Consider the following 27,667-nt stretch of genomic DNA (forward strand, 5'->3'; position numbering starts at 1 on the left):
TAGGGAGGGAGAAAAGATAGGATCTTTTGAAAAGAGAAATAACCACAATCTGTCTCTCAAGCTATAAAGGTTAAGAAAGGTGATTAATATCTTATGCTGGCAAGGTTGAAGTTACACAGGTGTTCTTACGTGATGCTGGTGGGACTACAAATTATTACTTAATGGAAAGCAATTTTGCAATATAAATGGCCTGAAATATGCTTTTATGCTTTGGCCTAATAATTCGATTTCTAGGAATCTATGCTATGGCAAGAAATTAAAAATAACTTAAACATCCAACAACCACAGAACGTGGCACATCTATGGTTATTTATTTTTTGAGAAATATCTATGAAATGCTTACAATATAAAAATTTTAAAAACTTAGTATATATCCTATGATTCCAGTTTTATATAAAAAAGCATGTCCATCCAAAGAGAAATAATGAAAACAAATGTTAACAAGTGTTATAAATATATGAATTATTTTTGTTTTATATTTTATGTAATGACCAAGTAAATTAAAAATTATTTTTAAAAAGGTCACTCTGAAAAAAGCTAAAAACAACATGAAAACCAGTTAGGAATCGTATAGGTAGTGAGTAAAGATTATATTTTTCCATAAATTTGGTAGTACAAGGCACAAGAGGAATAATGGGACTATAGCTTGAAAGAATGGTAACTAAGGAAAGTTTTGTTTTACACTTTGCTTTGTTTAAAGGCAAATAACAAACATGTTTATGGAAAGAGGAATAAGAAGAAATACGAGGTAAGAGGAGGTAACTTTTTTTTTTTTTTTTTTTTTTGAGACAGAGTCTCACTGTGTTGCCCGGGCTAGAGTGCCATGACTTCAGCCTAGCTCACAGCAACCTCAAACTCCTGGGCTCAAGCAATCCTTCTGTCTCAGCCTCCCGAGTAGCTGGGACTACAGGCATGCGCCACCATGCCGGGCTAATTTTTTCTATATATTTTAGTTGTCCAATTAATTCCTTTGTATTTTTAGTAGAGATGGGGGTCTCGCTCTTGCTCAGGCTGGTCTCAAACTGCTGAGCTCAAACAATCCGCCCGCCTCGGCCTCCCGGAGTGCTAGGATTATAGGCGCGAGCCACCGTGCCCGGCCTGAGGAGGTAACTTTTTGAAGAAGATCCTAAAACAAGCAGAGAAAGTACAAAGCAGAAGTACATACAGGGGACAAAAATGATTTTTGTAAAACTGAAGGTGAACAAAGACAAGCTCAATAAAGAAATTTTAAAGAATACAGGAAGATGTAGAGTTGTTTGATGTCAGAAAGGCCTGAATCATCTTACTTACTTTGCAGTCCTATAGAATAATAATGTTATGGTGGGTAGCTTGTTTCAAACTAGTTTCTCAAGCCATCAGAATCACTGGATTTAATTAATGAGAGATGTGACTAATGTTTGTCTAAGTATAGGAAAAAACAAAGGACATTTTACAGGTTCATTAATTTCCTGCAATTCAAAAGGTGATTCTGAAATGTATAAAAAAGGAATAAGCAATCCAAAGATACCAAACATTTTAATGCAATCCTAAATTTTTCTAAAAAATTTTATTATTGCTATTTCATTTTGGTAAATAAAACAGTTTCTGCTCAGAAAGTTATAACTAAATAGTACAGTGTTATTCACTACTTAGAACATTATTCAAAACAAATTCTCTAAACAGAGAAATAGTGGCAAGCTGCTAGTTATATGAAAGTCTTCCAACAACTTACCACTGCCTTGAATCCAAGTTCCTAAGTTCTCTAAGAAGCTTTTCATTTTTCTTCAGGAGATGAAAGCTCCTCCTAAATAGAGAGATTTATAAACATTTTCATCACCTTTGCAGTGAATGACATGACAGTTCCGGACATACTTTCCACTCTACTCATGCAACTTTTAAACTTTTCTCGCCTTTTCATACTTCTAACACAAAGGAGAACAGACCCTAAAAAAGATGTAAAGAATATGTGTCATTATTTCTACCAGGCCCTTATATATTTCTGCTAGGGATCAAATCTATTGGGCACGTCAATCTTTCCTTGCAGATGCTGTGGGCTTCCCAAACTCCTAACCAGAAAAATGGATAAAAGTACTTGCAAGTTCCTTCTCAAGAGTTTCATAAAAACATGTGAGAAAGCTGTACCTCATGAGGAATAAAATATTCACAAAATCTAAATCATTACCAAGTAAGCAAGTGTAACTGTCCAGATTGAATTTGCTATCTTTCTTGTTTCACATTATGTGTATTTTTTATACTACAGAGCAATGTATAAATTTTACCAAATCTGTTCTGTGGGTGCTAAATATGTACCAATTATTTTCATGAAATAAATGCTTGCTATGATAAAAATATAGATTCCCAACTTCATTTTTCCCAAGAGACAACATACAGAGCATTCTACAACAAAAGAAAGAATGTGTTTATACTATAACTGAGTGGCAATTACCTATATTTGGACATATAATATAGCAAATTGTGTTCCTGATACCACAGGGCAGTCCCATGAGGCAGAGGATACTCCCTTATAATAAATGGAAGGGTTTAAATCAATAAGATTATAAATAATAAGCAAGCAAGTAGAAGTTCATTTCAGTGCTTCACATGCATCTGAATTACTTTAAGATTTATTTATCCAGTGATATCTTCCAGCTTCCCCTATTATAAATTCAACAGAAACAATACATTAAATAACACTCTTTCACTTTCCTACAGCTTTTCATGTCACAGAAATTAAAAACTAAATATATATTAATGCTTTACATTAGTGTGTAATTTTAGTGTTTTATGTACATTATCTAATTTAATTCTTGTCATTATGTGAGAATTACTGAGAATTATTGAGAATTACTTTCAATGTGTAGACTACAGCCTGAAGTTCAAAGGTTAAGTGACTCTAATCTAGGTCTTCTGATTTAAGTCCCTTGCTCTTTTCATTTAACTCCTACCTAACTTCCTTGAATACTTTGTATGTTTACTGTATAAAGTTTTTAATAAAGTTTTATAATATGCATAAGAAAACAAAATAGTAAAAAAAAATCCAGATTCTTTTTTTGACTTAATCCTGAATCTTGAGTTAATTTCCCTGCCTCAAACCAGACATGATCATATTGTGGCTGGCCTAAAGCTGTTAAGCTTACATGAAGGCGGAAAAAATAAAATTTTTTTCAATCACATAAGCTATAATTTCTAAGTCAGACAGTTCTAGTAGTCATTATGGAAATGTTAATAATTTACTGGATTTTTTTTTTATTCCTCTGAATCCCTGCATAACCCAGTGGAAAAAAAAAAAGGAAAGAAATCTGTCTGCTAGTCAAAGAACTAACTGTAGATAAAATTTAGTGAGGAGGCCAGGCATGGTGGGCCATGACTACAATCCTGGCACTTTGGGAGGCCAAGGCAGGAGCATTGCTTGAGGCCAGGAGTTTGAGACCAGCCTGAGCAACATAGTGAGACCCCATCTCTACAAAAAATAAGAAAGATTAGCCAGGTGTGGTGGTGCATGCCTGTAGTCACAGCTACTTGGGAGGCTGAGGCAGGAGGATCACTGGAGCCCAGGAGTTGGAGGATGCAATGAACTATAATTATGCCACTGACTCTAGCCTGGGCAACACAGTGAGATCCTGTCTCAAAAAAGAAAAAGAAAAAAGAAATTTAGTGAGGAGAAGAACAGAGACTAAAATGCTTGATGCTTGATCAGAAGATGAGTAAGACTAACATTAAAAAAAAAAAAAAAAGAAAACGTTTCCCCTTTATGCTTACCGTTTGTCCCAGGAATTCATTCCCAATATACTAAGAAGCAATCTGCAATAATAAAACGCTGACTGAGGTTTTTGAGGTGTTGGTTCATCTTGTTCCACAGCTTTCATATTTAAGTCGTTAAAGTGCTTCTCGACAAATTCTTTTTCCTCTGTATGTTGCTTAAGGATAGCATTAATAACATCATTTTCCTGTTTTTCAGAAATGCACACAGGTTGTGGAGCAGGAATATTAAGTGAAATTCCAGTTCTCTGTAAGCATTCAGGACTAGTAACACCCAAATACTGCAAGAGCTCGTCAAGAACATCTTCTTCATCTCTTATTGTATCCCAGGTTGGTACAGTTTCTCTAAATCTTTTAAACTGGAGGGAAAGTCCATCTTTGGCTGTTATATCTTGTAAGCATTCATTAGATGTAGGAAGCTCTTCTGGCTTTTCTTGGTGAGACAATGAAAGTATGAAAGGTATAGGTTCTGATAAGCCACTTACAGGAGGTGGTCCATACAGTATGGCAGAATCCCATGAATATTTTCCAGAGAGATCACGTACTATGATTCTGACATTTGAATTGGCTGATGCAAGGCCAGCAGATAAACCTCCTCCAGGCATATTCTCTTCTGACCTGATCTGGATACAGGACACTAAGGTTGTATTGTTTAACACAAAGAACTGGATATTTGGACTCTCAAAGAGTTCAGGAGAAAGTTCAGTGCTTTCACTGTAATGATTGTCATGATTTTCACACACCTGACTTGTTAACATAGCAGGACCACCGCTCATTGGATAATGGCCCAAGTGATTCACCAGATGTGTAATAACAGTGCGGGCTGCTATAGAGATTAATCCTTGTTGCATTTGAGTTTTCACTGAAAATAAAAAATACAAATGAGTGGGAATACTGCTGCTTCATAGCAAGTCACATAACAATGAAACATTATACAACAAATAGGGATTTCATCACATTGTTAAAATTATAATCAAACATTTGAGTAAATATTAATATTTCCAATTTAGATTCTCTATTATAGGAATGATGGCAAAAAAGAGAAGAAAACTATTCTTTGATTAAGTTTTATTTTAGAAGCCCTTTTTGAAATTTTTGCTAATGGATCCATAATTTCAACCAAAGCCTTTAAACATAGATCACCTTTGAAGGATCAAAAGTATTACAAATCAATCACATGAAATCCCTGAACACACAGATTAAAACGCCAATGAAATCTATCTAATGATAAGTTTCCTATCTTGTAAATAGACTCCAGATTCAGAGACATAGTTTGCGGCATGCTTTAAATGTCGTTTAATTCTGGCTTTTACTAACGATATAAAAGTATTTCAGAAAAAAAGTGATATTTCAACTTAACTTTAGGGATCAATCAGTTTAAACAGCAAGTCAGTTTGGCCATTATCTGTATATGCCAGGGAAATTTTATTTTAAAGGCAAAAATATTTGATGGGGCAGCTTATGTATTACATTTTTCTAAAGTATTCTTCAGGGTCAGTGTGGTCTAGTCTAGCACTTAGTGGTAGGCAGGAAGCATTTTTTTATCCTTTCTTAAGCACATAAAGGAAAGCAAATGGGTAAAAAGCATATTTATATGAGTAACTTAAAAAAAATCATAAGAAACAGTCAACAGAGAAAACCAGAATATAGTAGTTCAAGAGGCCTGGAAAGGCAAGATGCCTAACATCAGAATCTTAAGGGGGAGGAAAAGGGAGAAGGAAGACAGAGCACACCGAAAGAGAGAGTAAAAGGGGGAAAGGAGAAAAGAGATGGCCGATAACTTGTCAAAGTCAACTAGTTAAAGACCACCAGTATGATTTTAAGGAGGGTTGATGTGAAAGCCGGCTCTGGATTGAGAAGTGGGAACCAGTGGTTGATGGGTTATCTTGATACTCTAAGAGGTAGGGGGAGCATTGTCATTGGTAAAGCAGCATTAGTCATTCATGTTAGAAGAGGATGTTGGTGTGTGTGTGTTTGTGTGTGTGTGAGAGAGAGAGAGACAGTGGGGGGGGGAGAGGGAGAGAGAATGTGTAGTTACAGTGTTCTTGTCTAGTTATTTTGGATATAATTACACAGTGATCATGTTTCTGCATTATTCTACCACAGTCACAGAGTAATCTTTTCTGAGTATTGTTTATATTCTCTGAAAGTTAATCAGTTAAGAACACTAGAGACTAGATGCCAGAATAAATATGGATTTGTAAGAATAAATACAGATTTAAGAATGCCTTGATTTATATATAATAACTTCTCCAACTTCAAATGTTTAGTTTGATGAATTTTGGTAATGGTATACAATTGCATAACCACCAACATAATCAATATAGAAAAATTCCTTCATACAAAAAGGGTAATTTTATACAAACTACACCTCAATAAACTTAACTTTAAAATAAAAAAAAGACTAGTTTGTGCACTGCTATTATGACTATTTAAAAAGAAGCAAGAAGAAGAACAGTGTTGTATTTTCAAGGCTACTACCCTCAAGATTCAGAACCAATACCACTGGGTACAGGAGGAGAATAAGCAACCAATCAGCTGTTATGCTGTTAATACCAAAAACATCTTCTCCAATTCTAAAAAGAACAGTTTTCTTTGGGTTTTGGTTGATTTTAAAATGTTACTGAGTATAAAAATTTTAATCTTCCATTATCAATCAAGTTATAACCACATACATGTAAATATAAACATTTCTTTGTTTACTTAAAAAGTTCCAAATATATTGACATGTTTTTAAATCATGTTTATGGGCTAGTTCTGAAAACCAGCCATTCCACACTAGAAAATAACACTAAATCATTAACCTTAATCCTCCATTTCAAGAATGTAAGTAAAAAGATATGTGTCACTGGATAATGAGAAACAGAGAGGTAGCTAGAATCTAGTGTCTGCTTTCCCTTCTCTAATTATAACTTTTAGCATAATGAATGTTCACATTACAAGGGGATAATCTAGTTAGTATTCCTCATTTTGCACACGAGGATAAATGGGTTCACAAAGTGAAGTGATTTGCCTGATACAGGAAGACTGTTCACATCAGGGCTGGTCTTTTGCTTCCCAGCTCTTTTTGTTAAACTGCCGTTTTCTTTGTGACATACGGAAACAATGATTTCAAAATTTTTTTTTCTGTGTATAAGAACTTCAAAAAAGTATTACTTAGCATAAATTACTAAATAAAAGACAAAGATCAGTTGAAAATGCTCATCTAAATAAGTTTAAATCACATTTTAAATGGTAATAAAAAAATTACAATTAATGATTTTTAAATTTTTGATGTAGGAAAAAATTTTTCTGCTCTTTACTCTCCCTTTCTTTTTAATGATATACTTACATAGGTGACTTAGTCTAAGTGGTCAATGTTCTTTACAGAACATAAAATATCTTCTGAAGAAGGGGAAAAATATGATTAAAGAGAAACGATCACAAAAAAGACAGGAATCCCTGACTTTGGCTTGCTCTGTGATCATTGAAAAATCATATGAAACTCCTTAAATCCCATTTTTTCTGGAAGAATAAATATACTTATTTGTAAAGGTGAATTAAAAACTCTTATATACAAAGCTGGATATAACAGACAACATAAATCATTCGATTTTGACAGCATTATAAGTAACAGGTCTTATGAGTTTCTTTTTCAAACTTGCTTATAAACAAACTCCAAGAATGAGCCAGCTTAGGCCGGGCGCGGTGGCTCACGCCTGTAATCCTAGCATTCTGGGAGGCCGAGGCGGGCGGATTGTTTGAGCTTAGGAGTTCGAAACCAGCCTGAGCAAGAGCGAGACCCCGTCTCTACTAAAAATAGAAAGAAATTAATTGGATAACTAAAAATATATAGAAAAAACTAGCTGGGCATGGTGGCGCATGCCTGTAGTCCCAGCTGCTCGGGAGGCTGAGGCAGAAGGATTGCTTGAGCCTAGGAGCGTGAGGTTGCTGTGAGCTAGGCTGACGCCACGGCACTCACTCCCGGGCAACACAGTGAGATTCTTGTCTCAAAAAAAAAAAAGAATGAGCCAGCTCTTTCCCTAAAACATAAAAATCCAAGCCCTAGTACCAGTCCCTCCCATACATCCTCTTCCCAAAGGAAGACACAGTGGAAATGCAGTTTAAATGAGTTTGATCACAAATCTGTCATAATTACCACTGAAAACATGTGAAGAATAAATTAAGATTTCAGATGTAGGTAAAAACATCTTAACTTGCTTCTTTAAATTCAGGGTATATGTCTATATATAAAAGGATACAAATGTTTCAAATTGTTAACTGGGCAATTAGATTTATTTAGACTTATTTGTGAGCTATAAACTATAGATATATACATATCTCTCTTCTTATCTATAAAAAATATAAAGACATGAAATTCTTTAATTTAGAAAATCAAAATGAAATTCTAAAATAACTAGCCTTGTGAGAAAATGCAAAATGAAGATATCGATGCTTCTCAGGCTTTGTGTAACTAGCAGTCATTTAAATAAGTCTATTCAGGGTTGTCTTTTCAGACTGTCAGATTAAACAAACCCTACAGCATTTGCAGCAAACCCATAATTACAGATTATTATGGCATACAAAAGCAGCAAGACATAAAAAGCTGCTGCAATTCACTGTACTGTAATAGAACATGCAGAGAAAGTTAATTTTGGCAAATGCTTTAAATATTAGCTTTGCATAATATGTATATATGAAACTGTAATTAGGACAGAATGAATCCTTTGGAGCCTCCTTTTACTCTGATCCTGCAAATGATGACTTTTTGCTAATAAGACTACTGCCATTTGACTAAAAGCCAACTTCACTACCTTGCTTTATTCTTTAGTAAATTTAATAATTACAACTATTCCTGCCAATAGTTCTCAAATCAGACTTGTTCAGTCCAATACTGAGCTTATTAGGGGCACTCTATGTTTAGAATTCTTTGGCCAAAAAAGTACTTGAAGATGATGAAGCATGCCTTAGACAAGGGCACAATGATCAATCATTTTAAAGTCATTAAAAAACTTCTATAGCATGTAGTCACTACACACCAAAGAATCACATGCTATTAGCTCATGGCTATTCCTAAAAGGTGCTGCATTTATCTGGTTCTTAATATCTTTGAGGAAGTCCAAAGGTAACAACTTAATACATTTAGAGAATAGCATTACACAGTATTTGGTATCAATATTAAGCTTATCTATTTACATCTTTTCTTTTGCTTCTTTTACAGTGACTGATATTGGTACAGTAAATTTTGCATGAAATACAAAATTAAAACTTTCTTTTACATAAGTAAACTCTACATATTGCTCTGTTCAAGAAATACTATATTATCTTGAATCAAAACTTTATCATTTTATACCTCAGACATGCAAAGAGCAACAATTTCATGCAACTGTGTTAAGTAAAATAAGCACTCTATTTTACTATGCCAAATCTAAACATAATTTTAAGTTGCCTATATGAATTATCTAATTTTTTTTGCCATATTATACTTAGTATACCTCTTTTATATCTGAGCAACAATTTAAATCTTATATTCCTATTTCACTTATGTATTTGTGTTCTAGAAAAACTATTTGTGCCTTATGGTCAACCTAAAACCCCAGCCCCACTTTCTTGACCTCTAATGTCATATCTTCACTTTCATTGTATGCCATCAATCCATTATCATGGTCACATCCTAGATGTTTTATTTATTTATAACTATTTTATCTTTAAAAATCAAACTCTTCCTCAACAGTCTATTCCTTGAACATAACCTCCTAGTGTGTAGTGATTTCCCAATTGTGATTTGTAAAGTCTTTGGAGAGGGCCCTTGGAAATAGACAGGAAAGAAGTCTGTAGGATCCCAGGCCTCTATTCTGCTGTAGCTCTACTTCAAAGTTTTACCAACTAGGCTTCCTTGAAAATTTACTGGAAGAGGTTCTGCCACCTAAAAAATTGCTCTAAAAACCACTGTCCTAATACATTGATGCTTTCGGTGTTTCTCAGCCATGGCTGCATATTAGTCACATGCAGAGCTTTTAAAAATCCCAGTAATCCTGAATTAATATATCAAAATCTCTATGGACAGGACCAGAGTATCAGTATTCTAATGTCCACCCAAGGCTGAGAAACACTGCTTTAACTTCTTATTACCAACCACATCTACCTTCTGACTCTCAGATCACTCTATTTTCTCCCAATTTATTAGTTACTTTCTGGCAGCAGTTTAATCCTTACCAAGCCTAGGGTCCATGACTAAACCAACATCCTGAAATCTATAGTTCCCTTGTATTTCTGCCACACCCATCTTACTAATTGTTGATTGGTGCAAACAAAACTTTGTGGTTTCTGTTTTCTTTTGGGCCCTCAATAACTTATGCCAAATCTTGTAATTACTTAATTACTTGCATCTTCCTCTTCTTTCTTGTTTCAGAAGAAGGGCTAATCCTAGCACCTCTATTTCCCAGCTCATCCTCTCAGGGACTTCATTCTATTAATGATATGCTTCCCCTTACTTCTCAGCTTATAAATAAGTTAAATTCTCTTCATCCTTAAAACTCCTTTAACTTTGAATCCTCCTTTAGCTTACCTACCGTTTTATTGAATTTTTTTCTTTCTTTTCTTTTACACAGCCAAGCTTCTTTAAAGAGTATTGCCCATGGAATGGCTCTACTCCCTTATTTTCTGCTTGTTTCTCAACCCACAGACATCTGCTTCTGCCTGCTACTTCTCTGCTGAAACTAAAGCAGACATATTTGTCAGTCCCTTTGTATTTAACCTCTCTATCATTTAACACTGTTGGCCAGCCTTTTTAAAAGCTTTCTCTTCTCTTGGTTTCGGAGAAATCACTCTCTCTTGGTCTTCCTTCCTTTCCAAATTTTTCTTCTCAGAACCCACATGTGTAAATATATATTCCTAACAAAGATCTCTCTGCTAAGATCTAGATCTGTATATGCACCTAATTATTCACTAGATGTCTTCACACAAATATGCAAAAGGCCCCCCATACTAAACCATTTCCAACTGCCCTACTCATTTTCTGTCTCAAATCTGTACTTTCTCTAATATTCTTACTCTAGTTTGGAGAAAATCTAACCTATCCCAAATCAGAATCTAACCAGTCAGAAACCTACTTTAGATTCCTCCCTTTACTCATTACAAAAGCCTTTTGACTTTACTTCCTAAATATTTCTCAACTCCATTTTTCCTTTTCATTCCTACTATCATTCTTCAGTAACTAAAAAGTTTAGTTTAAGCCTTCAGCAATGCTTGCTTGGCCTATTGCAACAGCCTCAGGATTGGTCTCTCTGATTTTGGGTTAATTGCTCAAATCAATCTAATATACCAGGAATCAGCAAACTTTTTTTTTTTTTTGAGACAGAGTCTCACTCTGTTGCCCGGGCTAGAGTGCCGTGGCGTCAGCCTAGCTCACAGCAACCTCAAACTCCTGGGCTCAAGCGATCCTCCTGCCTCAGCCTCCCGAGTAGCTGGGACTACAGGCATGCGCCACCATGCCCGGCTAATTTTTTCTATATATTTTTAGTTATCCAATTAATTTCTTTCTAATTTTAGTAGAGACGGGGTCTTGCTCTTGCTCAGGCTGGTCTCGAACTCCTGAGCTCAAACAATCCGCCCGCCTCGGCCTCCCAGAGAGCTAGGATTATAGGTGTGAGCGACCGTGCCCGGCCTAGCAAACTTTTTCTATAAAGGGCCAGATAATAAATATCTTTCGTTTTGTGGGCCACATGATCTTTACTGCTCCTCAACACTGCTATTGTTACACAAAAGCAGCCATAATGATACAATATGGATGCATTCCAATAGAACTATTAATAAAAACAGCTGGCAGGCATGGGTCATAATTTGTCAACTTCTATAAAATGCTATTGTCAAAAGTGCTTTTAATACTAATTTTATCATATATCTCTCCTTCTTAAGACCCTTCAGTAATTGCTGGGTTCCTCTGGGATACCTCCTTATCTTGTATATACTTCTATTTTTATACTCATATTATGTTATAATGTTACTTGCTTGTATCTTTCTCTTATGTCAGAGAGTGAACTCTCTGAATGTAGAAACAACGTGGCTTAAAAAATGTTGCTGAGTTTACTATATATTAAGGACTGTGCAAAGGGCTTTACATATGTAATTTTACTTAGTACTCAAAACAATCCTATGAGGGAACTGGTATCATTACCTGCATTTTACAAATAAGACAACAGTCACTCAATAATTAAGAGTCAAAATTCTTTTTTTTTTTTTTTTTTGAGACAGAGTCTTACCTGAGTACAGTGCCATGGCATCAGCCAGCTCACAGCAATCTCAAACTGCTGGGCTCAAGCAATCTTCCCCTGCCTCAGCCTCCTAAGTAGCTGGGACTACAGGCATGTGCCACTATGCCCAGCTTACTTTTTCTATTTTTACTTGAGATGGGGTCTCGCTCTTGCTCAGGCTGGTCTTGAACTCCTGAGCTCAAGCAATTCTCCCGCACCGGCCTCCCAGAGTGCTAGGATTATAGGGGTGAGCACACTGTGCCCGGCCAAGATTCAAAATTCAGTATCAGGTCTGTCAGACTCCAAACTAAATTTTTTATTCTATAGAAATCCTATGATGTATAAAATAAAATATCAAAGTAACTTCTAAGAATAACTTAGCTAGAAGTACAGATCAAGCATCCCTAATCCAGAAGTCTGAAATCCAAAATGCTCCAAATCTGAATCTTTTGGAGTGCTGACATGATGCTCAAAGGAAATGCTCATTGGAGCATTTCGGATTCCAGATTTTTGGATTAGGGATATTCAACTGGTAAGTATGATGCAAATATTCCAAAATCTGAAAAAATCCAAAATCTGAAACATTTCTGGTCTGAAGTATTTTGGATAAGGAAAAGTCAATGTGTCCAAAGGGAATTTTATCACACAGAATATTAGTAATTGTGTATATGAAGTTATTTCTCAAACTAAAAATGAACTTGTGCTACAATACACACGGTTAGGTAAACAGCTACAAAGCAAGACATATTCCTCTTCTCCATTATTTCCACTCATGCCCTCAAATCATACCTTCAGAGAACCCCAAGCAACAATATTATCCCGAAGAGAATTCATTTTACCTTCTGTTACTGGCTGGAGTTTAGAAGATCGTTCCGAATCAGGAGAGTGTAGAGGTTCGGGCTCTTTCAAACTTTCCAAATGCATAAAAGGATCATAATCTACAGAGGCCAAATCAGAGAGGCTCATTGGAAAATACCTTGGGTTGCTAAAACACTGAGCTCCATAAACACACCCATGTAAAACCTGAAAATATAGGAAAAAGAAAATACCAAGTTTAACTTTTAAATAAAAATAAGTAAATAAAGATAAAAGGAGAAAAAAATGTCAACTGATAATACAAGAGCTTGGCAAAAATTTTAAATATCTTAAAACTTAGCTCTTCAGTCAAGGTAAAATGTAAGACCTTTTAAAAGGAAGAATAAGCAAAATTTAACTAATCATTCTCATAGTCAACAAAGATCTGACTCCTCTCAAAATTTTGCAATGAAACTATAGGGTCTTGTAGGAAGTACTTTTAAACTACCTTTAGGTACTCTAAGCTAAATCTACATTCTTAGAAAATATCTAGCTCTAAAACAATGAAAATACTATACTAAAAAATGTTATTTCTTTAGGTTTTAAAAACCTTTGCTTACCAAATGAATAGTATAGCAAGGAAGATTACCTTATAGATGCAATTGAGGACAGATTTTTCTGTTTTATCATTTTCTGCTCCTGTAGCATGAACTGGTTGGAGCAGTGTCTTTAGAGGTAAGGCCATGATCCAGTCCAAAAGGCAGAGAAGTAAAGATACTACCAACTGTAACAACAAAAAATCATTACAACTGTAAACTCATTAAATAAGAGCTTTTTAATACATAATAGAGCACCTTCTTGTTCTTGAGTTTCCAAAATTTATTTCAGGAACCATCGACCCAAAGTTCCACTATTAATATTTACCTAGACCTAACTGATTTTAAGATGTTGGATAAGAACACTATTGTTTTCAGGGCAAGCATAATGAAAACTTCAGCATAATAACACAGGAATGTTAAAATTATTTTATATTAATATGAAAACACCAAGCTGAAGACAACAGATATCAATTAATTATACTTATTTAGTTGCACAAGGAAAAGAACACAAAAGAAAGGTTTTAGTACATACGTATTACAATTACTTGTACTTTCATTTTCTAATTTAACAACACTTGACTGGATATCCTGCTAGAAAAACTACCTACCTTAAGCACTTTTTGAAACTGTCACTTATTTTATTAGGTAAATCTTTTTACTGGACACTTTTGAACGAATGGATGCTACAAACTGAACACTTTTATCTAAAATATGGAGTAAAATAGCAGTATCCATTTTATTTAATAAAGAATCACCATCAGTGCCATGAAAGTGATAAAATTGAGTAGCAACAAGAGATCTGATCTTCAGAATTAAAAACAAACTCTCCAACTCAAGGAGCAATTTTGGTCTAAATTTCCCAACACATCCTCCAAAAAAACCAGAAAATACAATCTCACAAAATTCACTCTCTCCATATAACCACAAGACAGACCAAATTATCTTTAAGCAGAAAAACATACAGCAAATCCCAGCAAGCTTTTTCCCATTCTTCCACTGCAGGCTTTCATGAGGAGCAAGGGCAATTTGGGAAAAACTATGACAAAGAGAAAAGATGGGAACTAGCTGCAAACCTAAGATTGACCTAAAACCAAAATAGAAAGAAAAAATCCACCCTAAGTGTGAGTATACTGAATAAGTGTTCTAAAAGACCAGACTACTGAGTAGAAAGAAAGGGACTTAAAACTATACATAGGAAATGTCATGCTTAGGGGGAGAAGAATGTTAAAAGGGAATGGAGAGGCATTCTTTGGAAACACGTAGTAAAAGGAAAAAGCAAAAGGGAAATTTTGGATCCTGCAAGACTTAATTTTTTTTTTTAATTGCTAGACCTACAACTCCTCTGCTCCTTCAAATACATATTCGGTAAAACCACAATACTCCATTAAATGGCCAGAGGAGGGAGCTCTTGAAATAGGAATATTGTAAACCACCCCAAGCCACAGAAATGCCTAGGCACGGTCTTCATCTATACAAAACTTCTATAAAAACAAAACAGAGGCCAAGTGCAGTGGCTCATGCCTGTAATCCTAGTACTTTGGGAGGCCAAGGTGGGAGGATTATTTGAGGCCAGGAGTTTGAGACCAGCCTGAGCAACAGAGTGACACCCTGTTTCTCTCATACACAAAAAAACAACCAGGAGTCCCAAAGATAAAACAATTTAACAGAAAAAACTTAAAGAAATAAAAGAAGATCTGAACTTACATGTTGAAAAGGCTTAACAGATCCCAGGACAAACTGACCTGCCATGGTCAACTCTAACACACATCTTGGTAAAACTTCAAAAGTAAGACTTAAAAAAAAAATCTTCAGAGCCTACAGGCAAAAAGATGCAATAACTTCCATGGACAAGAGAAGAAGACTGGCATCAGACTTCTCAGAAACACACAAAACAAGGTAGCATTAACAAAACACACACATACACACACACACACACAAAACCTCAAGGAAAGCAAGTGTGAACTAAGGATTCCATGTCTAGCTAAGCTGTTTTTCAAGTATCAAAGTTATAGAAAAACAATATAATATACAAGAAAACAATACAATATGCAAGAGCTCAGAGAATTCTGTACTCATGAGTGTGTCTTGAAGAATAAAGACAAACTAAGAAGTTTGTCTAACCTAACCAAGAAGTTGACTGGTGAAGCTTCAGCAGAAAGATCAAGTTATAGTTCTTAGTTACAGATATAAGATCTAAAAAAAAAAAAGAGATGGGCATGACTGTAGAAGACTAATTTGTTGTAAGATATGTAAGATATGAATGGTTATGTGTAGAAATAAAACAACTAAATATGGAGGCAAACAGAGGAAGAATGGAAAAGTAAAACTAGCTCATCTGTTAATGTAGAGGCAAGACAGGATATACAGGATACCATTAAATAATCAGAAAGTAAAAGGTTAAGTAAGAAAGTAAGGGAATATAAAGACATTTAAAAAGGCGTACATATAAAGCTGTAATTCAAAATGAAGATGAAACATTTATGAATATCTATATATCAAATAACACAGTAACTATCTATATAAAGCAAAAATTACAAGAGATGCAAGAAAATAAAGAAACTAGTAGTAGGAAACTTTAACACACCATTCTCAGTGCAAGACAGATCAAGTAGACAAAAAATAACCAACTTGAACGAGTTATTTGAGGTCTTCAATAAAGTTTAACAATATTAAAGGAATCTTGTCACCAAAAAGTTTGAAACTGCTGGTATAGAAACTCAAGAAACAGACACAAATAAATATGGAACTTGACTGTTTGCTAAATTGCAAAGATGAACCTAATAAAGGCTGCTCAGAAACCTGGTTACAGAGTTGGAAAAACAACAAAAATTAGATCTATATCTCAAAACATACAGAATAAACTCCAAATGGATCAGGGATAAAAATGTAAAAAATGAAACCATGTAAGTGCTAGAAAAAAAACATTTGTGTATTTTTCTTTATCCCAGGGTACAGTGAAAAGCTTTCTAACTATGATTCAAAATCCAGACACAACGAAAAAAAGATTGATAAATAACTACATAAAAATACTTTTCTATTACTCTCCCCAAAAGGAAACAAAAAACCACCATAAACAAAGTCGAAAGGCAAATTAAAAAAAAGGGAGAAAATGTCTGCATTGTATCTCCTAGCTAAAGAGCTAATATCCCTAATATATAGCTATTGAGAGAAAAAGACAGAGAAATCTGATAGAAAATGTAGAAAGATATGAAAAAATAATTCAAAAAAATTTTTCAAAAGTAAAAAATTAGGCCATTACTAAATTTGAGATGTTCAACCTCATTTATAAGGGAGATAAATGAATACTACACAGAGATACCACTGTTTGCCTATCAAATTGGCAAAAAATAAAATATATGACAAGTTCTGTGAGAGGGCTCTGGGGAAACACTCTCATAGCAGAAAGTACAATAATTTACAAAATTATGTATCTGTTTGCCCTTTGACCCATCAATTCCACTTCTAGGAATATACCCTGAAGGCACGCTCCAACAATATAAAAATACATATGCACAAAGTAAGTCACTGCAGCACTATCTGTAATTGCAAAATTCTGAAAGTAACCTTTATGCCATATATAGCAGAGTGGTTGAATGAAGTATGGAGTACTAATACTACCGAGCTATAAAAAATGAATGAAGAAGATTCCTATGAACTTACGGATTGTAGAATTCCAGGTCAGGTGAAAAGTCTAAAGTACCAAAGAATCTAGACTATATAGAATATGTTTGTGTAACAAACAAGGAGAAAAAAGAAAATATACATGCATATGCTTATTTGTGCAAAAATAAACCTAGGACAGATGAACCATAGCCTAAAAAAATAAATAAGAACAACAGAGATGGAGGGAAGACCCTAAAACTGCATACGAACAGAAAAAAGTGAACTGAACTATATTTCAAATAAATTATATAAGCATTTTGAAGTAGGAAAGGGGGAGGTAATTCAAGTAACTTATAAAAACATTTTTTTAACTTTATATTTTCTTGGTAAAGGCAAAACAAACTCTAAGCTATACAGAGGCATAAGTTAATTCTGAAACTGTTTTATTATTTTTTTTTAAGAAATGTACAAAGAAATAAATACATTATAGATAAATAATGGATATGGGAGCTAAGTTTCCCATTATTGGAACAGGGAGTTACAAATAAGTAAAAAGGGGAAGGATAGACTGCACGTCCCTATGGTGTTAGATTAGAATTGGAGGTGTCAAAGTAAACTCAAAAGTTTTTAATAAATATAGTTAGATACTGTCTTAGTCTGCTTGGACTGCCATAACAAATACCACAAACTGTGTGGCTTAAACAGCAGAAATTTATTTCTAAAAGTCCTGAAGAACAGGAAATCCAAGATCAAGGTGCCAGCCAATTTGGTGTCTGGTGAAGGGCCACTTCCTGACTTACAGATTCCTGCCTTCTAGCTGTAGCCTCAAATGGTGGAGAGAGTTCATCTTTCTTCTTATAAAGGGACTAATTCCATTCATTAAGACTCTATCTTCGTGATCTGATTACCTCTCAAAGGCTCCACCTTCAAATATCATCACATTGGGGATTAGGACTTCAACATATGAACTTTGGGAAGGGCACAAACATTTAGTCCAAAGCAGATATATATAGAAATACAGAGAGGTGTGTGTGTGTGTGTGTGTGTGTGTGTGTGTGTGTGTGTGTCTGTGTACACATGTTATCTACTTCCTATTAATAGCTCTGTCTCCTCAGAGGGACTTAAAGATATGATACCCCAACAGTAAAGTGCACACCTAGTTCTCAGATCCTGATTTCTAAATACCATTTTCAACTCATTGGAACCAGAATTCTTTGGTGTAATGGCCAATTGCAGGGCTGGGGCAGGGAAAGTACAAGTTGAGTTTGGAAAATCTTGTGGTGACAGAAATTAAAAGCATGCCCAAAGAATAACTGGGATTTGTCAAAAAGAAAAGCAGCCACTTTGAAGGGGCTCCCATTGGCTAAATTTGAGACATTTTGAGCAACAAGATAAATAATGATAGCAAAAGGTTAAGGATTACAAACCCTCGTTGCATAAAATGAGAATCTCAAGTCCACACTGAAATAAGATGACCAGGGAAAGCTCTTCCTTATAGTAGAAAGCTAACTAATGTAGAAGAAATGATGGAATTAGGAAAATCACCATTTGGCAACTATCATAACAATAACTGATTCTATTAGAGTCATCGATGGTTAGCAAAACCAGTCAGCAAAAGCTTAAGTGGTAGTAGATTTATACAGTATAGCCTCAGAGTATCTTCCTACAAATACCTGTTAATTGAAATGGGTTAGTAGCTTTACAGTGGAAAAACCTTGCAGACACCACCTTTAACCAGATGATTAAAGTTAGCACCAATCAGGAATGGGACAAACTTACATCTGTGCCACTTGATATGATATACTAAGAGGGGCACAAAATCTTCTGAGGTATTACTTTCAAATATGTCTGATTTAATCTAATAATGACAAAACATTACTAATCTAGTCATGATGAAACACATACCCAAAACGCGGGACATTCTATACAGTAACAAGACTGTACACTTAAAAAATGTCCAAGGTCAAGAAATATAGAAAGATTAAGGACCTGTTCTAGATTACAGAAGGCTAAAGAGACATTATGGCTGAATGCCATACACGATTTAGGATTGTCTTTTGCCATAGAGGTCATTACTGAGACAACTGGTGAAATCTGAATAATATCTATAGATTAGATAATACTAATGTATCAATGTTAATTTCCTAATGTTGATAACTACATTGTTAGATAACTGCTTAATTTGAGGGAAAAACACAATAATGTAGTTAGTGGCATATACATTTCTCTCTATATATATATTTCATACATACATAGGGATAAAACAAATGTGGTAAATAAATAACACAAAGAATTATTTGTACTATTCTTGCAACTCTTCTATAAACTTGAAATTATGTTTAAAAAAATTCCAACATAAAATTCAATGGAAGTTCTGAATTAATGTTTCTAAATAAAAAGAATATGGACTTTTGCATCTATCTGCCAATCACAGGTTCTAGTCTTGGCTCTACTATTTAGTAACAATATTGTGAACTTGGGCAATTTAACCTCTCTGAGCCTCAATTTTCTCTGTAAAATGGAAATTAAAAATATCTACCAAAATAATAAAGTTGTTTTGAAGTTTAAATAATGTATATAAAGTACATATTGCTGGCACATGATTTTTAAAAAATCACTATATAAATGTTTTTATTTTATTTTTACTGTATTTATCTTTTAAAAATTGTAAGGCCATATTTACCAATGACGACAAACCATTTGAGAAATCTAAAGACTCCTAGTTCATACAAAGTTTACTCATATTCTTAATCACCTGAGGTTAAAGAAAGTTGTAAGGACCAGCTATGTTTGTACTATAAGCAATCTGAATGCCATACATGAGAAATGTCTCCTTATACTGTGGCTTGCATGAGGAAATTAAGAGTTCTTACATAAAGAATAACATAATAATTACAATAATTCCATATATCTAGTTGTCTATATGTAATGCGCAAGCTTCTAATAAGACAAAAGATACTCAAAACCTGATTTACGAGAATAAAAAGTATTAGAATGCAACACAGTAGAGAAAAATCAGTGAATTTAAATAATATTCTGATGTTCATCCCACAAAAAGGAAAAGTCATACATTCTAAAGGTACCTAGGATAATAACAAAGCATATTTGAGGAATGTAGAGATATCTGCTTCTGGCCCAAGGAAAATAGAGCATATCATGCTAAATGATGATTCCCTATTGAGTGGTATTCTACTCTATTCTCTCCTTAAGTGAGCTCATCCATTCCCACAATTTTAATACTACTCATGTGCTGACAATGCCAATAATTTTATTTCCAGCCTATAATTTTCTAATCAGGTATGTAATCACTTTGCTGGTGGTCTCCATCTGGTTTTTACCCCTCACATGCAACACACTGAAAACTGAAACTCATCTTTCTTCAATAATCCTGTTTTTTCATGTATTCCTTATCTTGGTTGTGGATTCCACTTTGTGATTATTTATTCTTTATTCCCTTAGCCTTAGTTCAGAACATCAATTCTTTTTTTTTTTTTTAGAGGCAGGGTCTTGCTCTGTCACCTAGGATGGAGTGCAGTGGCCTGATCACAGTGCTCTATAACCTCGAATTCCTGGGTTCAAGGGACCCTCCTGCATCAGCCTTCAAGTAGCTGGGACTACAGATGTGCATCACCACACCTGGCTAGTTAATTTATTTTTATTATGTCTTATTAGCATTGCAAAGTTTTTTTTTTTTTTTTTTTTTTTTTTAAGAAATGGGTCTCATTGTTGCCCAGGCTGATCTCAAACTCCTGGGCTCAAACAATCCTCCTGCCTCAGCCTCCCAAAGTGCTGGGATTATAAGTATGAGCCACTGCACCCAGCCTCATCAATTCTTAGATAATTTTAATAACAATCACCATATTTTTCCTTTTGAGTCAATTTTCACATTTTCTTAAGTGATTTTCCACAAATATGGTCATATTTCATTATGCACTAAAATCCTTTCAAAAAAGGACTTTCACAGAAGTCTAAGACTCATAGTGTGGCATCCACGGCCTTTCATAACCTGGTCCCTTCCTATCTCTGAAGCTTCATTTTTCCTACTCTCAACTGTGCGCTTCACATTCTATAATACAGAACTGTCAAGTGTTTTCCTCAAATACCTCATACTATTTTACACCTCCATGATTTGCATACACTATTCCCTCTACTTGAAATAACTATCTGAACCTACCTTTTGTCTCTAATTATGTAGAAAACCCTATTCATCTTTAAGGAAGTTTTCTCTTAACAAGCCCTCTCCTCCCCTCGATAATTAATTACTTCCTCCTCTGTCCTACTCTGTATAATACACATTTTTCTACTTTTTATAGTAAGTATTTATTACACTTTGTCTCATTTGTCTCTCTAATCTTTAAATTCCATGAGAACAGGAACTATCTTATTTATCTCTGTTTAACTAGTAGTGTCCAGCAAAACACACATTTTGGGATCAATAAATATTTAGTAAATTAAGTGCACATGAAATAAGAACTTAGTTGTATAGATTTTTCATATTAATAGCTAGGCCTTTGGAAGACAAAGATGATATAGAAGAAGATGGGCGATTAGTTATCCAGATACTATTCACAAACTGCACGTGGAATTCTAGATCATAGCCTGAGACACTAAAATGAAGAACTCTTGGTTAAAAATGGTGGATATGTTTCTTTTAAAGATGAAGAAGAATGTATTTATCAAGAGCTATATATAACCTGTTCAAATAGCATTTGAACTGAACACAAAGGGAAAGAATAAAAAATTCTTAGGCAAACTCATGAAGTCAGTCAGAAATCATATGGCAGACAGTAGGAATAACATTAAAAGACTAAAAGTGTAAAAAGATACGTAAGCCACACATAAAAATAACTGTGAATAGGTCCAGAAACATAATTATAGCTTTGGAAATCTGTACATTAATGAGCAGAACATAAACAGTAAATAACACATACTTTAGATTTCAATGAAATATGATTAAAGGTTCGTAATACTGAGACCTGGAGAATAGAATTCAAGATCGAGATGTGACAAGGAAAAGGAAGAGAATAATTTTCAGAGGAAATTAATGGAATCCAGAGCAGCCTTAACTAACAGAACTTTGTACAATGATGAAAATGGTCTATATTTGTCCCATGGCTATCACGTACTAAAAATGTGCAAATGGGGAATTAAATTTTTAATGTAAACTTCAAATTTAATTTAAAGTGAAAGCAATATGTGATTGGTAGCTACCATACTGGGCAGCACAGATCTAGAGTTTCTAGAACATGTTATGTATAATGTCTGGTATATAATAAAAAAAATTAACAGATACAATAACAAACAGGATAATGGAACTCATAGTAAAGAGGAAAAAAATTCTATAGGAACAGACTTAGTTATGACTCAGATATTGGATCTAGCAGATCAGGACTTTAATATTATTATGATCAATATGTTAAAGAATCGATGAGAAGGTATATATAATTGATGAAGAAATGCAGAATTTCAGGTAAGATATAGAAACTGTAAAAAAAACAAAAAAAGAAATAAATTTCTAGAACTTGATAAATAAAATATCTAGAATAAGTAAAGGACCCTCATAATGAATCTATGAAGTAAATGTCACTTTGTAGAACTTTTTTGTGGAGAGAGGGAATGTCTTCTCTTAAGTGATACATCTCTATGTATTATATGTACTATGATTACTGAAAATATCTTTACTTTCTACCAGTCACAGCTATACAAAAGAAGTGGCTGCTTCAGAGGTGATGAATTCCTCGGAATCAATAAATTTCAGTCACAGATAAGACTATAATTTGGCAGAATATAGTGAAATAATTAAAAGTGGACAGAATGTCCTCCAAGGCTCCTTACAATCCTAAGATTCAAAGATTTTACCAAATGAACATGAAATTTGAAACAAAATATAATTTACCTATACTTAAATTACAGAAAGACATGTTTCACACTATAGTTGATTTTGAATTAGATGAATTAATTTTTACTATGTAAATATACATACCTTTGAATATTAGAAATATAAATATTTTACTAGATAACCACATACTAAACTCTAAACAAAATTTAAATTACCCTCTTGTCCATTTCATAAGACGATGCTTCTGTACTTGGCAACAGATGGGTGATAGTGGCTATTAGGATCTGTAGTAAAAAAAAATTAAACAATAAAAGAGCTCAAAATATGTCAAATTAATGATAATCCTAAAACTTAATAGTTAAGTGCTAAAGTGATATAAAACCTATTGCTGTAAATTTATTCTAAATACATTAATATTGTTATTTCAAAGTAATATTTTTAGGTAAGCTTTTCAAGCACACTTAACCAAAATTATATGTATTCTGTCAACTCTAAATAGATTCCTTTCTAATTCAATTCATGAGGAAAAATCAATATGTATAAACACACAGATAGTATATGTTCACTACAGAAAAATTAGAAGATAAACAGAGAAGCAAAAAGATTTATGTAATTTTATCACCTGAAGAAATCTACTGTCTTTCCATGACTTTTTCTGTATATATGCAAATATAAGCCTTTTTGTTTAAAAAAAATGGCTTTTTCAATTAACGTATATTATATACTGAATATTATATGAATATGAAACAGAATACCAACAAAAAGACATTAAAAGAAGGCAAAATATACAGTGTTATCATTTACCCTGGATATTAATTTGTCTCATTCAATTTTTTTATGTACTGTTAAAAATATATAAGTGTAAGTTTATTATATTTTTATTGTACTTTTATTGTATGCCACCATATTTTAAAAAATTATTGCTTTCATGCATTAAGTAGAAAAATTCCTCTAAATATACTTCATATATAAAAGGGTTTTACTTGCTAGTGCTAGACATACTCGCTATAATAGAGGCCAGCAACATGGTTGAGCAGGAAAAACCTGGACTTTGGAATCTTACAAACTTAGACTGGAATCCTGCTTCTGCCCTGTTAGCTTGTGACTTTATGTAGTTATTAAATCCTCAGTTCTTCCATCTTTAATAAGGGGTCGTGGGGAAGAGAATGATCTCCTATCTCAAAAAAACTTCCAAGAATTAAATGAGATATTCTATGAAAAAGTAGCTGATACATGGTAAGTGCTTAATAAATATTAGTTCTTAATTTTCCTAAAAATGTTATAAGAATATAATGACAACAAAGATAAATTCTGGCTGTGGAGAACAGACAGGGTTTTTTTTGTTTTTTAAGAGACAAGGTGTTCGCTCTGTCACTCAGGCTAGAGCGTATTGGTGGGATCGGCTCAACACAACCTTGAATTCATTAAGGCAAGAGATCCGCGAGCCTCAGCCTCCCAAGTACCTGGGACTATTGGTATGTGCCACCACACCCAGCTAATTTTTTCATTTTTTGTAGAGATGAAGTCTCACTGTATTGCCAAGGATAATCTTGAACTCCTGGGCTCAAGTGATCCTCCTGCCCTGGGCTCCTAAAGTGCTGGGATTACAGCCATAAGCCACCGTACCTGGCCAAGAGTTTCATTTCTGAGGAGGCAGTATTTAAGTCAATCACTGAAAGATGAGGGGGATAGGGAGCAGAGAAGTAAAGCATTTCAGGTAGGAAGAAGACAAGGTGAGGAGAGCAGACTCAGCTGTCTGGACAACATGGTATTTCAAAGGAATCTGTACATGATTCTGGAAAAACAGGTTGGGTTCTAATCTGGAGGCCTTGATTTCTCAGCTAAAGAATTTGGGCTTTATTTTACAGTCAAAGGAAAATCAGAGATGATTTTTTTTCAAGTAACATAGAGTCATGTGAATGTGAATGATGACTTGAAGGGGAAGACTGTACAAACCAGGAGAACAATTAGAAGGCTATAATAATATCTCAAGAAAGAAATAACGAAGGGCTGAAATATGTCAGGTGTTGTAGGAAGCACAGGAGACATGGGATTAGAATTTTTAAAAAAATTAATAAATGATTGGCTAAAGAGAAAAGGAAAGGAATAATGTCCAGGATAACTGGCAGGATGGTATGTTTTCCTTACTTAAGAGAGGGAATAAAGCATAATATAAATTTATAAAGACCACTACAACTAATAAATTATCTTTTAGCTGGGCACAGTGGCTCATGCTTGTAATCCAAGAACTTTGGGGGGCTAAGGCAGGAGAACTGCTTGGGGCCAGGAGTTCAAGACCAGTGTGAGCAATTTAGTGAGACCCTGTTTCTACAAAAAAATAAAAAAGATTGGCTGGGCATGGTGGCATGTGCCTGTAGTCCTAGCTACTTGGGAGGCTGGGGTGGGAGGATCGCTTCAGCCCAGGAGTTTGAGGTTGTAGTGAACTATGATGACATCACTGTACTCTAGCATGGGAAACAGAGTGAGATCCTGTCTTAAAATATATATATGTATATATATTTTTAATGCTTTTACTTTGCTCAAAACCAGGAACACAATTTTCTAACATAAAATATAAAGGAACTGTCATGAACTTCGATATTACAAAAAAAGCATAATGGGGTAGCCATTATTTAGCTATGCAAAAAAGTTTTTGAATCTATTAAGTAATTTTTATATTTCAAGGTATCAGAATCTAAGAATCTTTAACAATGTTATAACTTTGTTATAAACGAGAAATTACTTACTTGAATAATTTTTAAGGGAGAATCAGGCTGGTAAATCTGAAGTCTAGGTACATAATGAACCAGCATGTGAAGCATGTTACAAGCTACATGAGCTACTGTTTTATTAGTAAACTGCAATAATAACAACAACAAAAAAATCATTGTTATTAAAAATGATAAAGATCAAAGAGTAATAAGTTATAAAAATACTAGTTAAAAAAACAAACAAAATATATATGTTTTAAATGACTGGTTTCCTTTTCTAGGAGTCATCCATATGTATTACAGGGTCGAAGCCGAAACACACAAAAAGTTGAGATAAAATAGGTCATCACAAAGATATCCTAAATTCAAGAGTAGGAGCATTCTTAAGGAAAGAGTCAGAATCAAGGAAATATTAAAAATAGTAAACTACTGAAAACATTTATTAACTGTCTTATTCTATAAGGATACAAGATATAATTCATATTTGAAGAAAAAAAAACCATGCATTCTATACTATCTTAATATATTTCACTGAACAGTTTTTTTTACCTTTAAGGAAACACAAATTACATTCAGAGCTTCCTTTATTTGAGGATGATGAGACTCATGGACTAGTTCTTCACAAATCCAAATACCTAAACTGCAAAGTGCTACACATCTGCAAAAAAGGCAACCAGCAATGATTAAATAAAATGAAACCATCACCACAAACAACACCCATGATCAACTGACAAAGAATGAATATGCACTATTTAAGTAAATGAATAAATGTTACTCTATCCATTAGCTGGTGACTAAGGAAGATAAGTGGGAAGAAAGCACATTCCCAAAACTGTAGACCTAATTTTCTATTACAATTTACTACCGAGATTATAGGCTGCGATAACACACAGCATCTTTCCAACAAACCCATGTTAATAAATTGACCTAAGTGCCCATCAATTCATGACTGGATTAACAAAATGTGGTACACGTATACCATGGAATACTCACTCAGTCATAAAAATGGATAAATTAATATCTTTTGCAGCAATTTGGATAGAACTAGAGACCATTACCCTAAGTGAAGTACCTCAAGAATGGAAAAACAAACACCACATGTACTCTCTAATAGGTTGGAACTAACTGACAGGCACATATGTGCACAGAGGGAAGTAAAAGTCATTGCAAATTAAGTGGAGGGAGAGAAGAGGAAGGGAGGGGCAAAACCCTACCTAATGGGTACAATGAACACTATTTGGGTGATGGGCATACTTATAGCTCTGACTCAAGCATTACAAAAACTATCTGTGTAACAAAAACATTTGTACCCCCTTAATATTTTGAAATTTAAAAAAATTCCAACAGAAATACAACTTACAGAATTTTTTTTCTATTCCCTAATGCCTTTTAGGGCTTCATTTCCCTAGCAATGTAACTTCAGCTGAGTTTCAACTTGAAGAGACTTATTTAATGATTATAATCTGTAAGAATTCTATTACTATGTTCAAGTCTAGGCTTTTGATAAAGTGTATAATGGTTCTAAATATAAAAACAGTCAACTCCTTCCAGTATCCTGTTATACATGGCATGTCCTGATACTGACATTCTTAACTTAAATTCAGTGGAATGCTAAATTCCAGAACAATTCAACACAGACAGATTTCTCTTCCTTAATATAGCAGATCAGAAGGCCTTAAGTCCCATCTTTCAGTCTAGAGTGTTAAAGCTACTAAGTTATCAAAACTACCTAAAAATCTTCTAAGTGAAGTCTACTGCTTTATTTCTTCCTTACTGTTGGCCACCCATAAATCCCAGGTAATATTTATAGAGCTAAATAACCAAGTTTCAGTTTTAGCAATGGCAACATCCACAGTCCTAAAGCAATAATAAATTCTGAAGTAAAGCAAAGCTGTCTATGGATGCAGCTAACTAAAGGCAGAGACTGGGAGTCCGAATGCTCAACAGTTTTTGTTGTAACCAGAGGGGGTAAGAACAGGATGTTTTTGTTTTTGTGTGTATAGACTTTTCTGCATTCCCCCAATATGTCAAAATAATCTAGATTATTCTCAATATAGTTCAAATTTGCTTCTGCTCAGTTCTAGTGTTATAAGCTTTAAAAAAAAAATACACACATACACACACACACACACACACACACACACACACAAA

At 34.2% G+C, this 27,667-nt stretch overlaps 1 protein-coding gene across 4 annotated transcripts in view; it reads right to left on the reverse strand.

The window, feature by feature from the left end:
* The window catches only part of RALGAPA1 (Ral GTPase activating protein, alpha subunit 1 (catalytic)), a 232,168-nt gene that overhangs the window by 69,155 nt on the left and 135,346 nt on the right, over window positions 1-27,667 (reverse strand). For all 4 annotated transcript variants that reach the window (XM_012658280.1, XM_012658299.1, XM_012658290.1 and 1 more), the window contains 7 exons: window positions 26,066-26,174; window positions 25,553-25,663; window positions 23,021-23,089; window positions 13,414-13,548; window positions 12,809-12,992; window positions 3,739-4,600; window positions 1,712-1,783 (listed from right to left, as the gene is read on the reverse strand). In XM_012658280.1, coding sequence (XP_012513734.1) covers window positions 1,712-1,783; window positions 3,739-4,600; window positions 12,809-12,992; window positions 13,414-13,548; window positions 23,021-23,089; window positions 25,553-25,663; window positions 26,066-26,174 — 1,542 coding nt within the window. The remainder of the gene's footprint in view (window positions 1-1,711; window positions 1,784-3,738; window positions 4,601-12,808; window positions 12,993-13,413; window positions 13,549-23,020; window positions 23,090-25,552; window positions 25,664-26,065; window positions 26,175-27,667) is intronic.

The sequence above is a fragment of the Propithecus coquereli genome, unplaced genomic scaffold (assembly GCF_000956105.1).
Source record: "Propithecus coquereli isolate 6110/MARCELLA unplaced genomic scaffold, Pcoq_1.0 Scaffold116, whole genome shotgun sequence".
Taxonomy (NCBI): domain Eukaryota; kingdom Metazoa; phylum Chordata; class Mammalia; order Primates; family Indriidae; genus Propithecus; species Propithecus coquereli.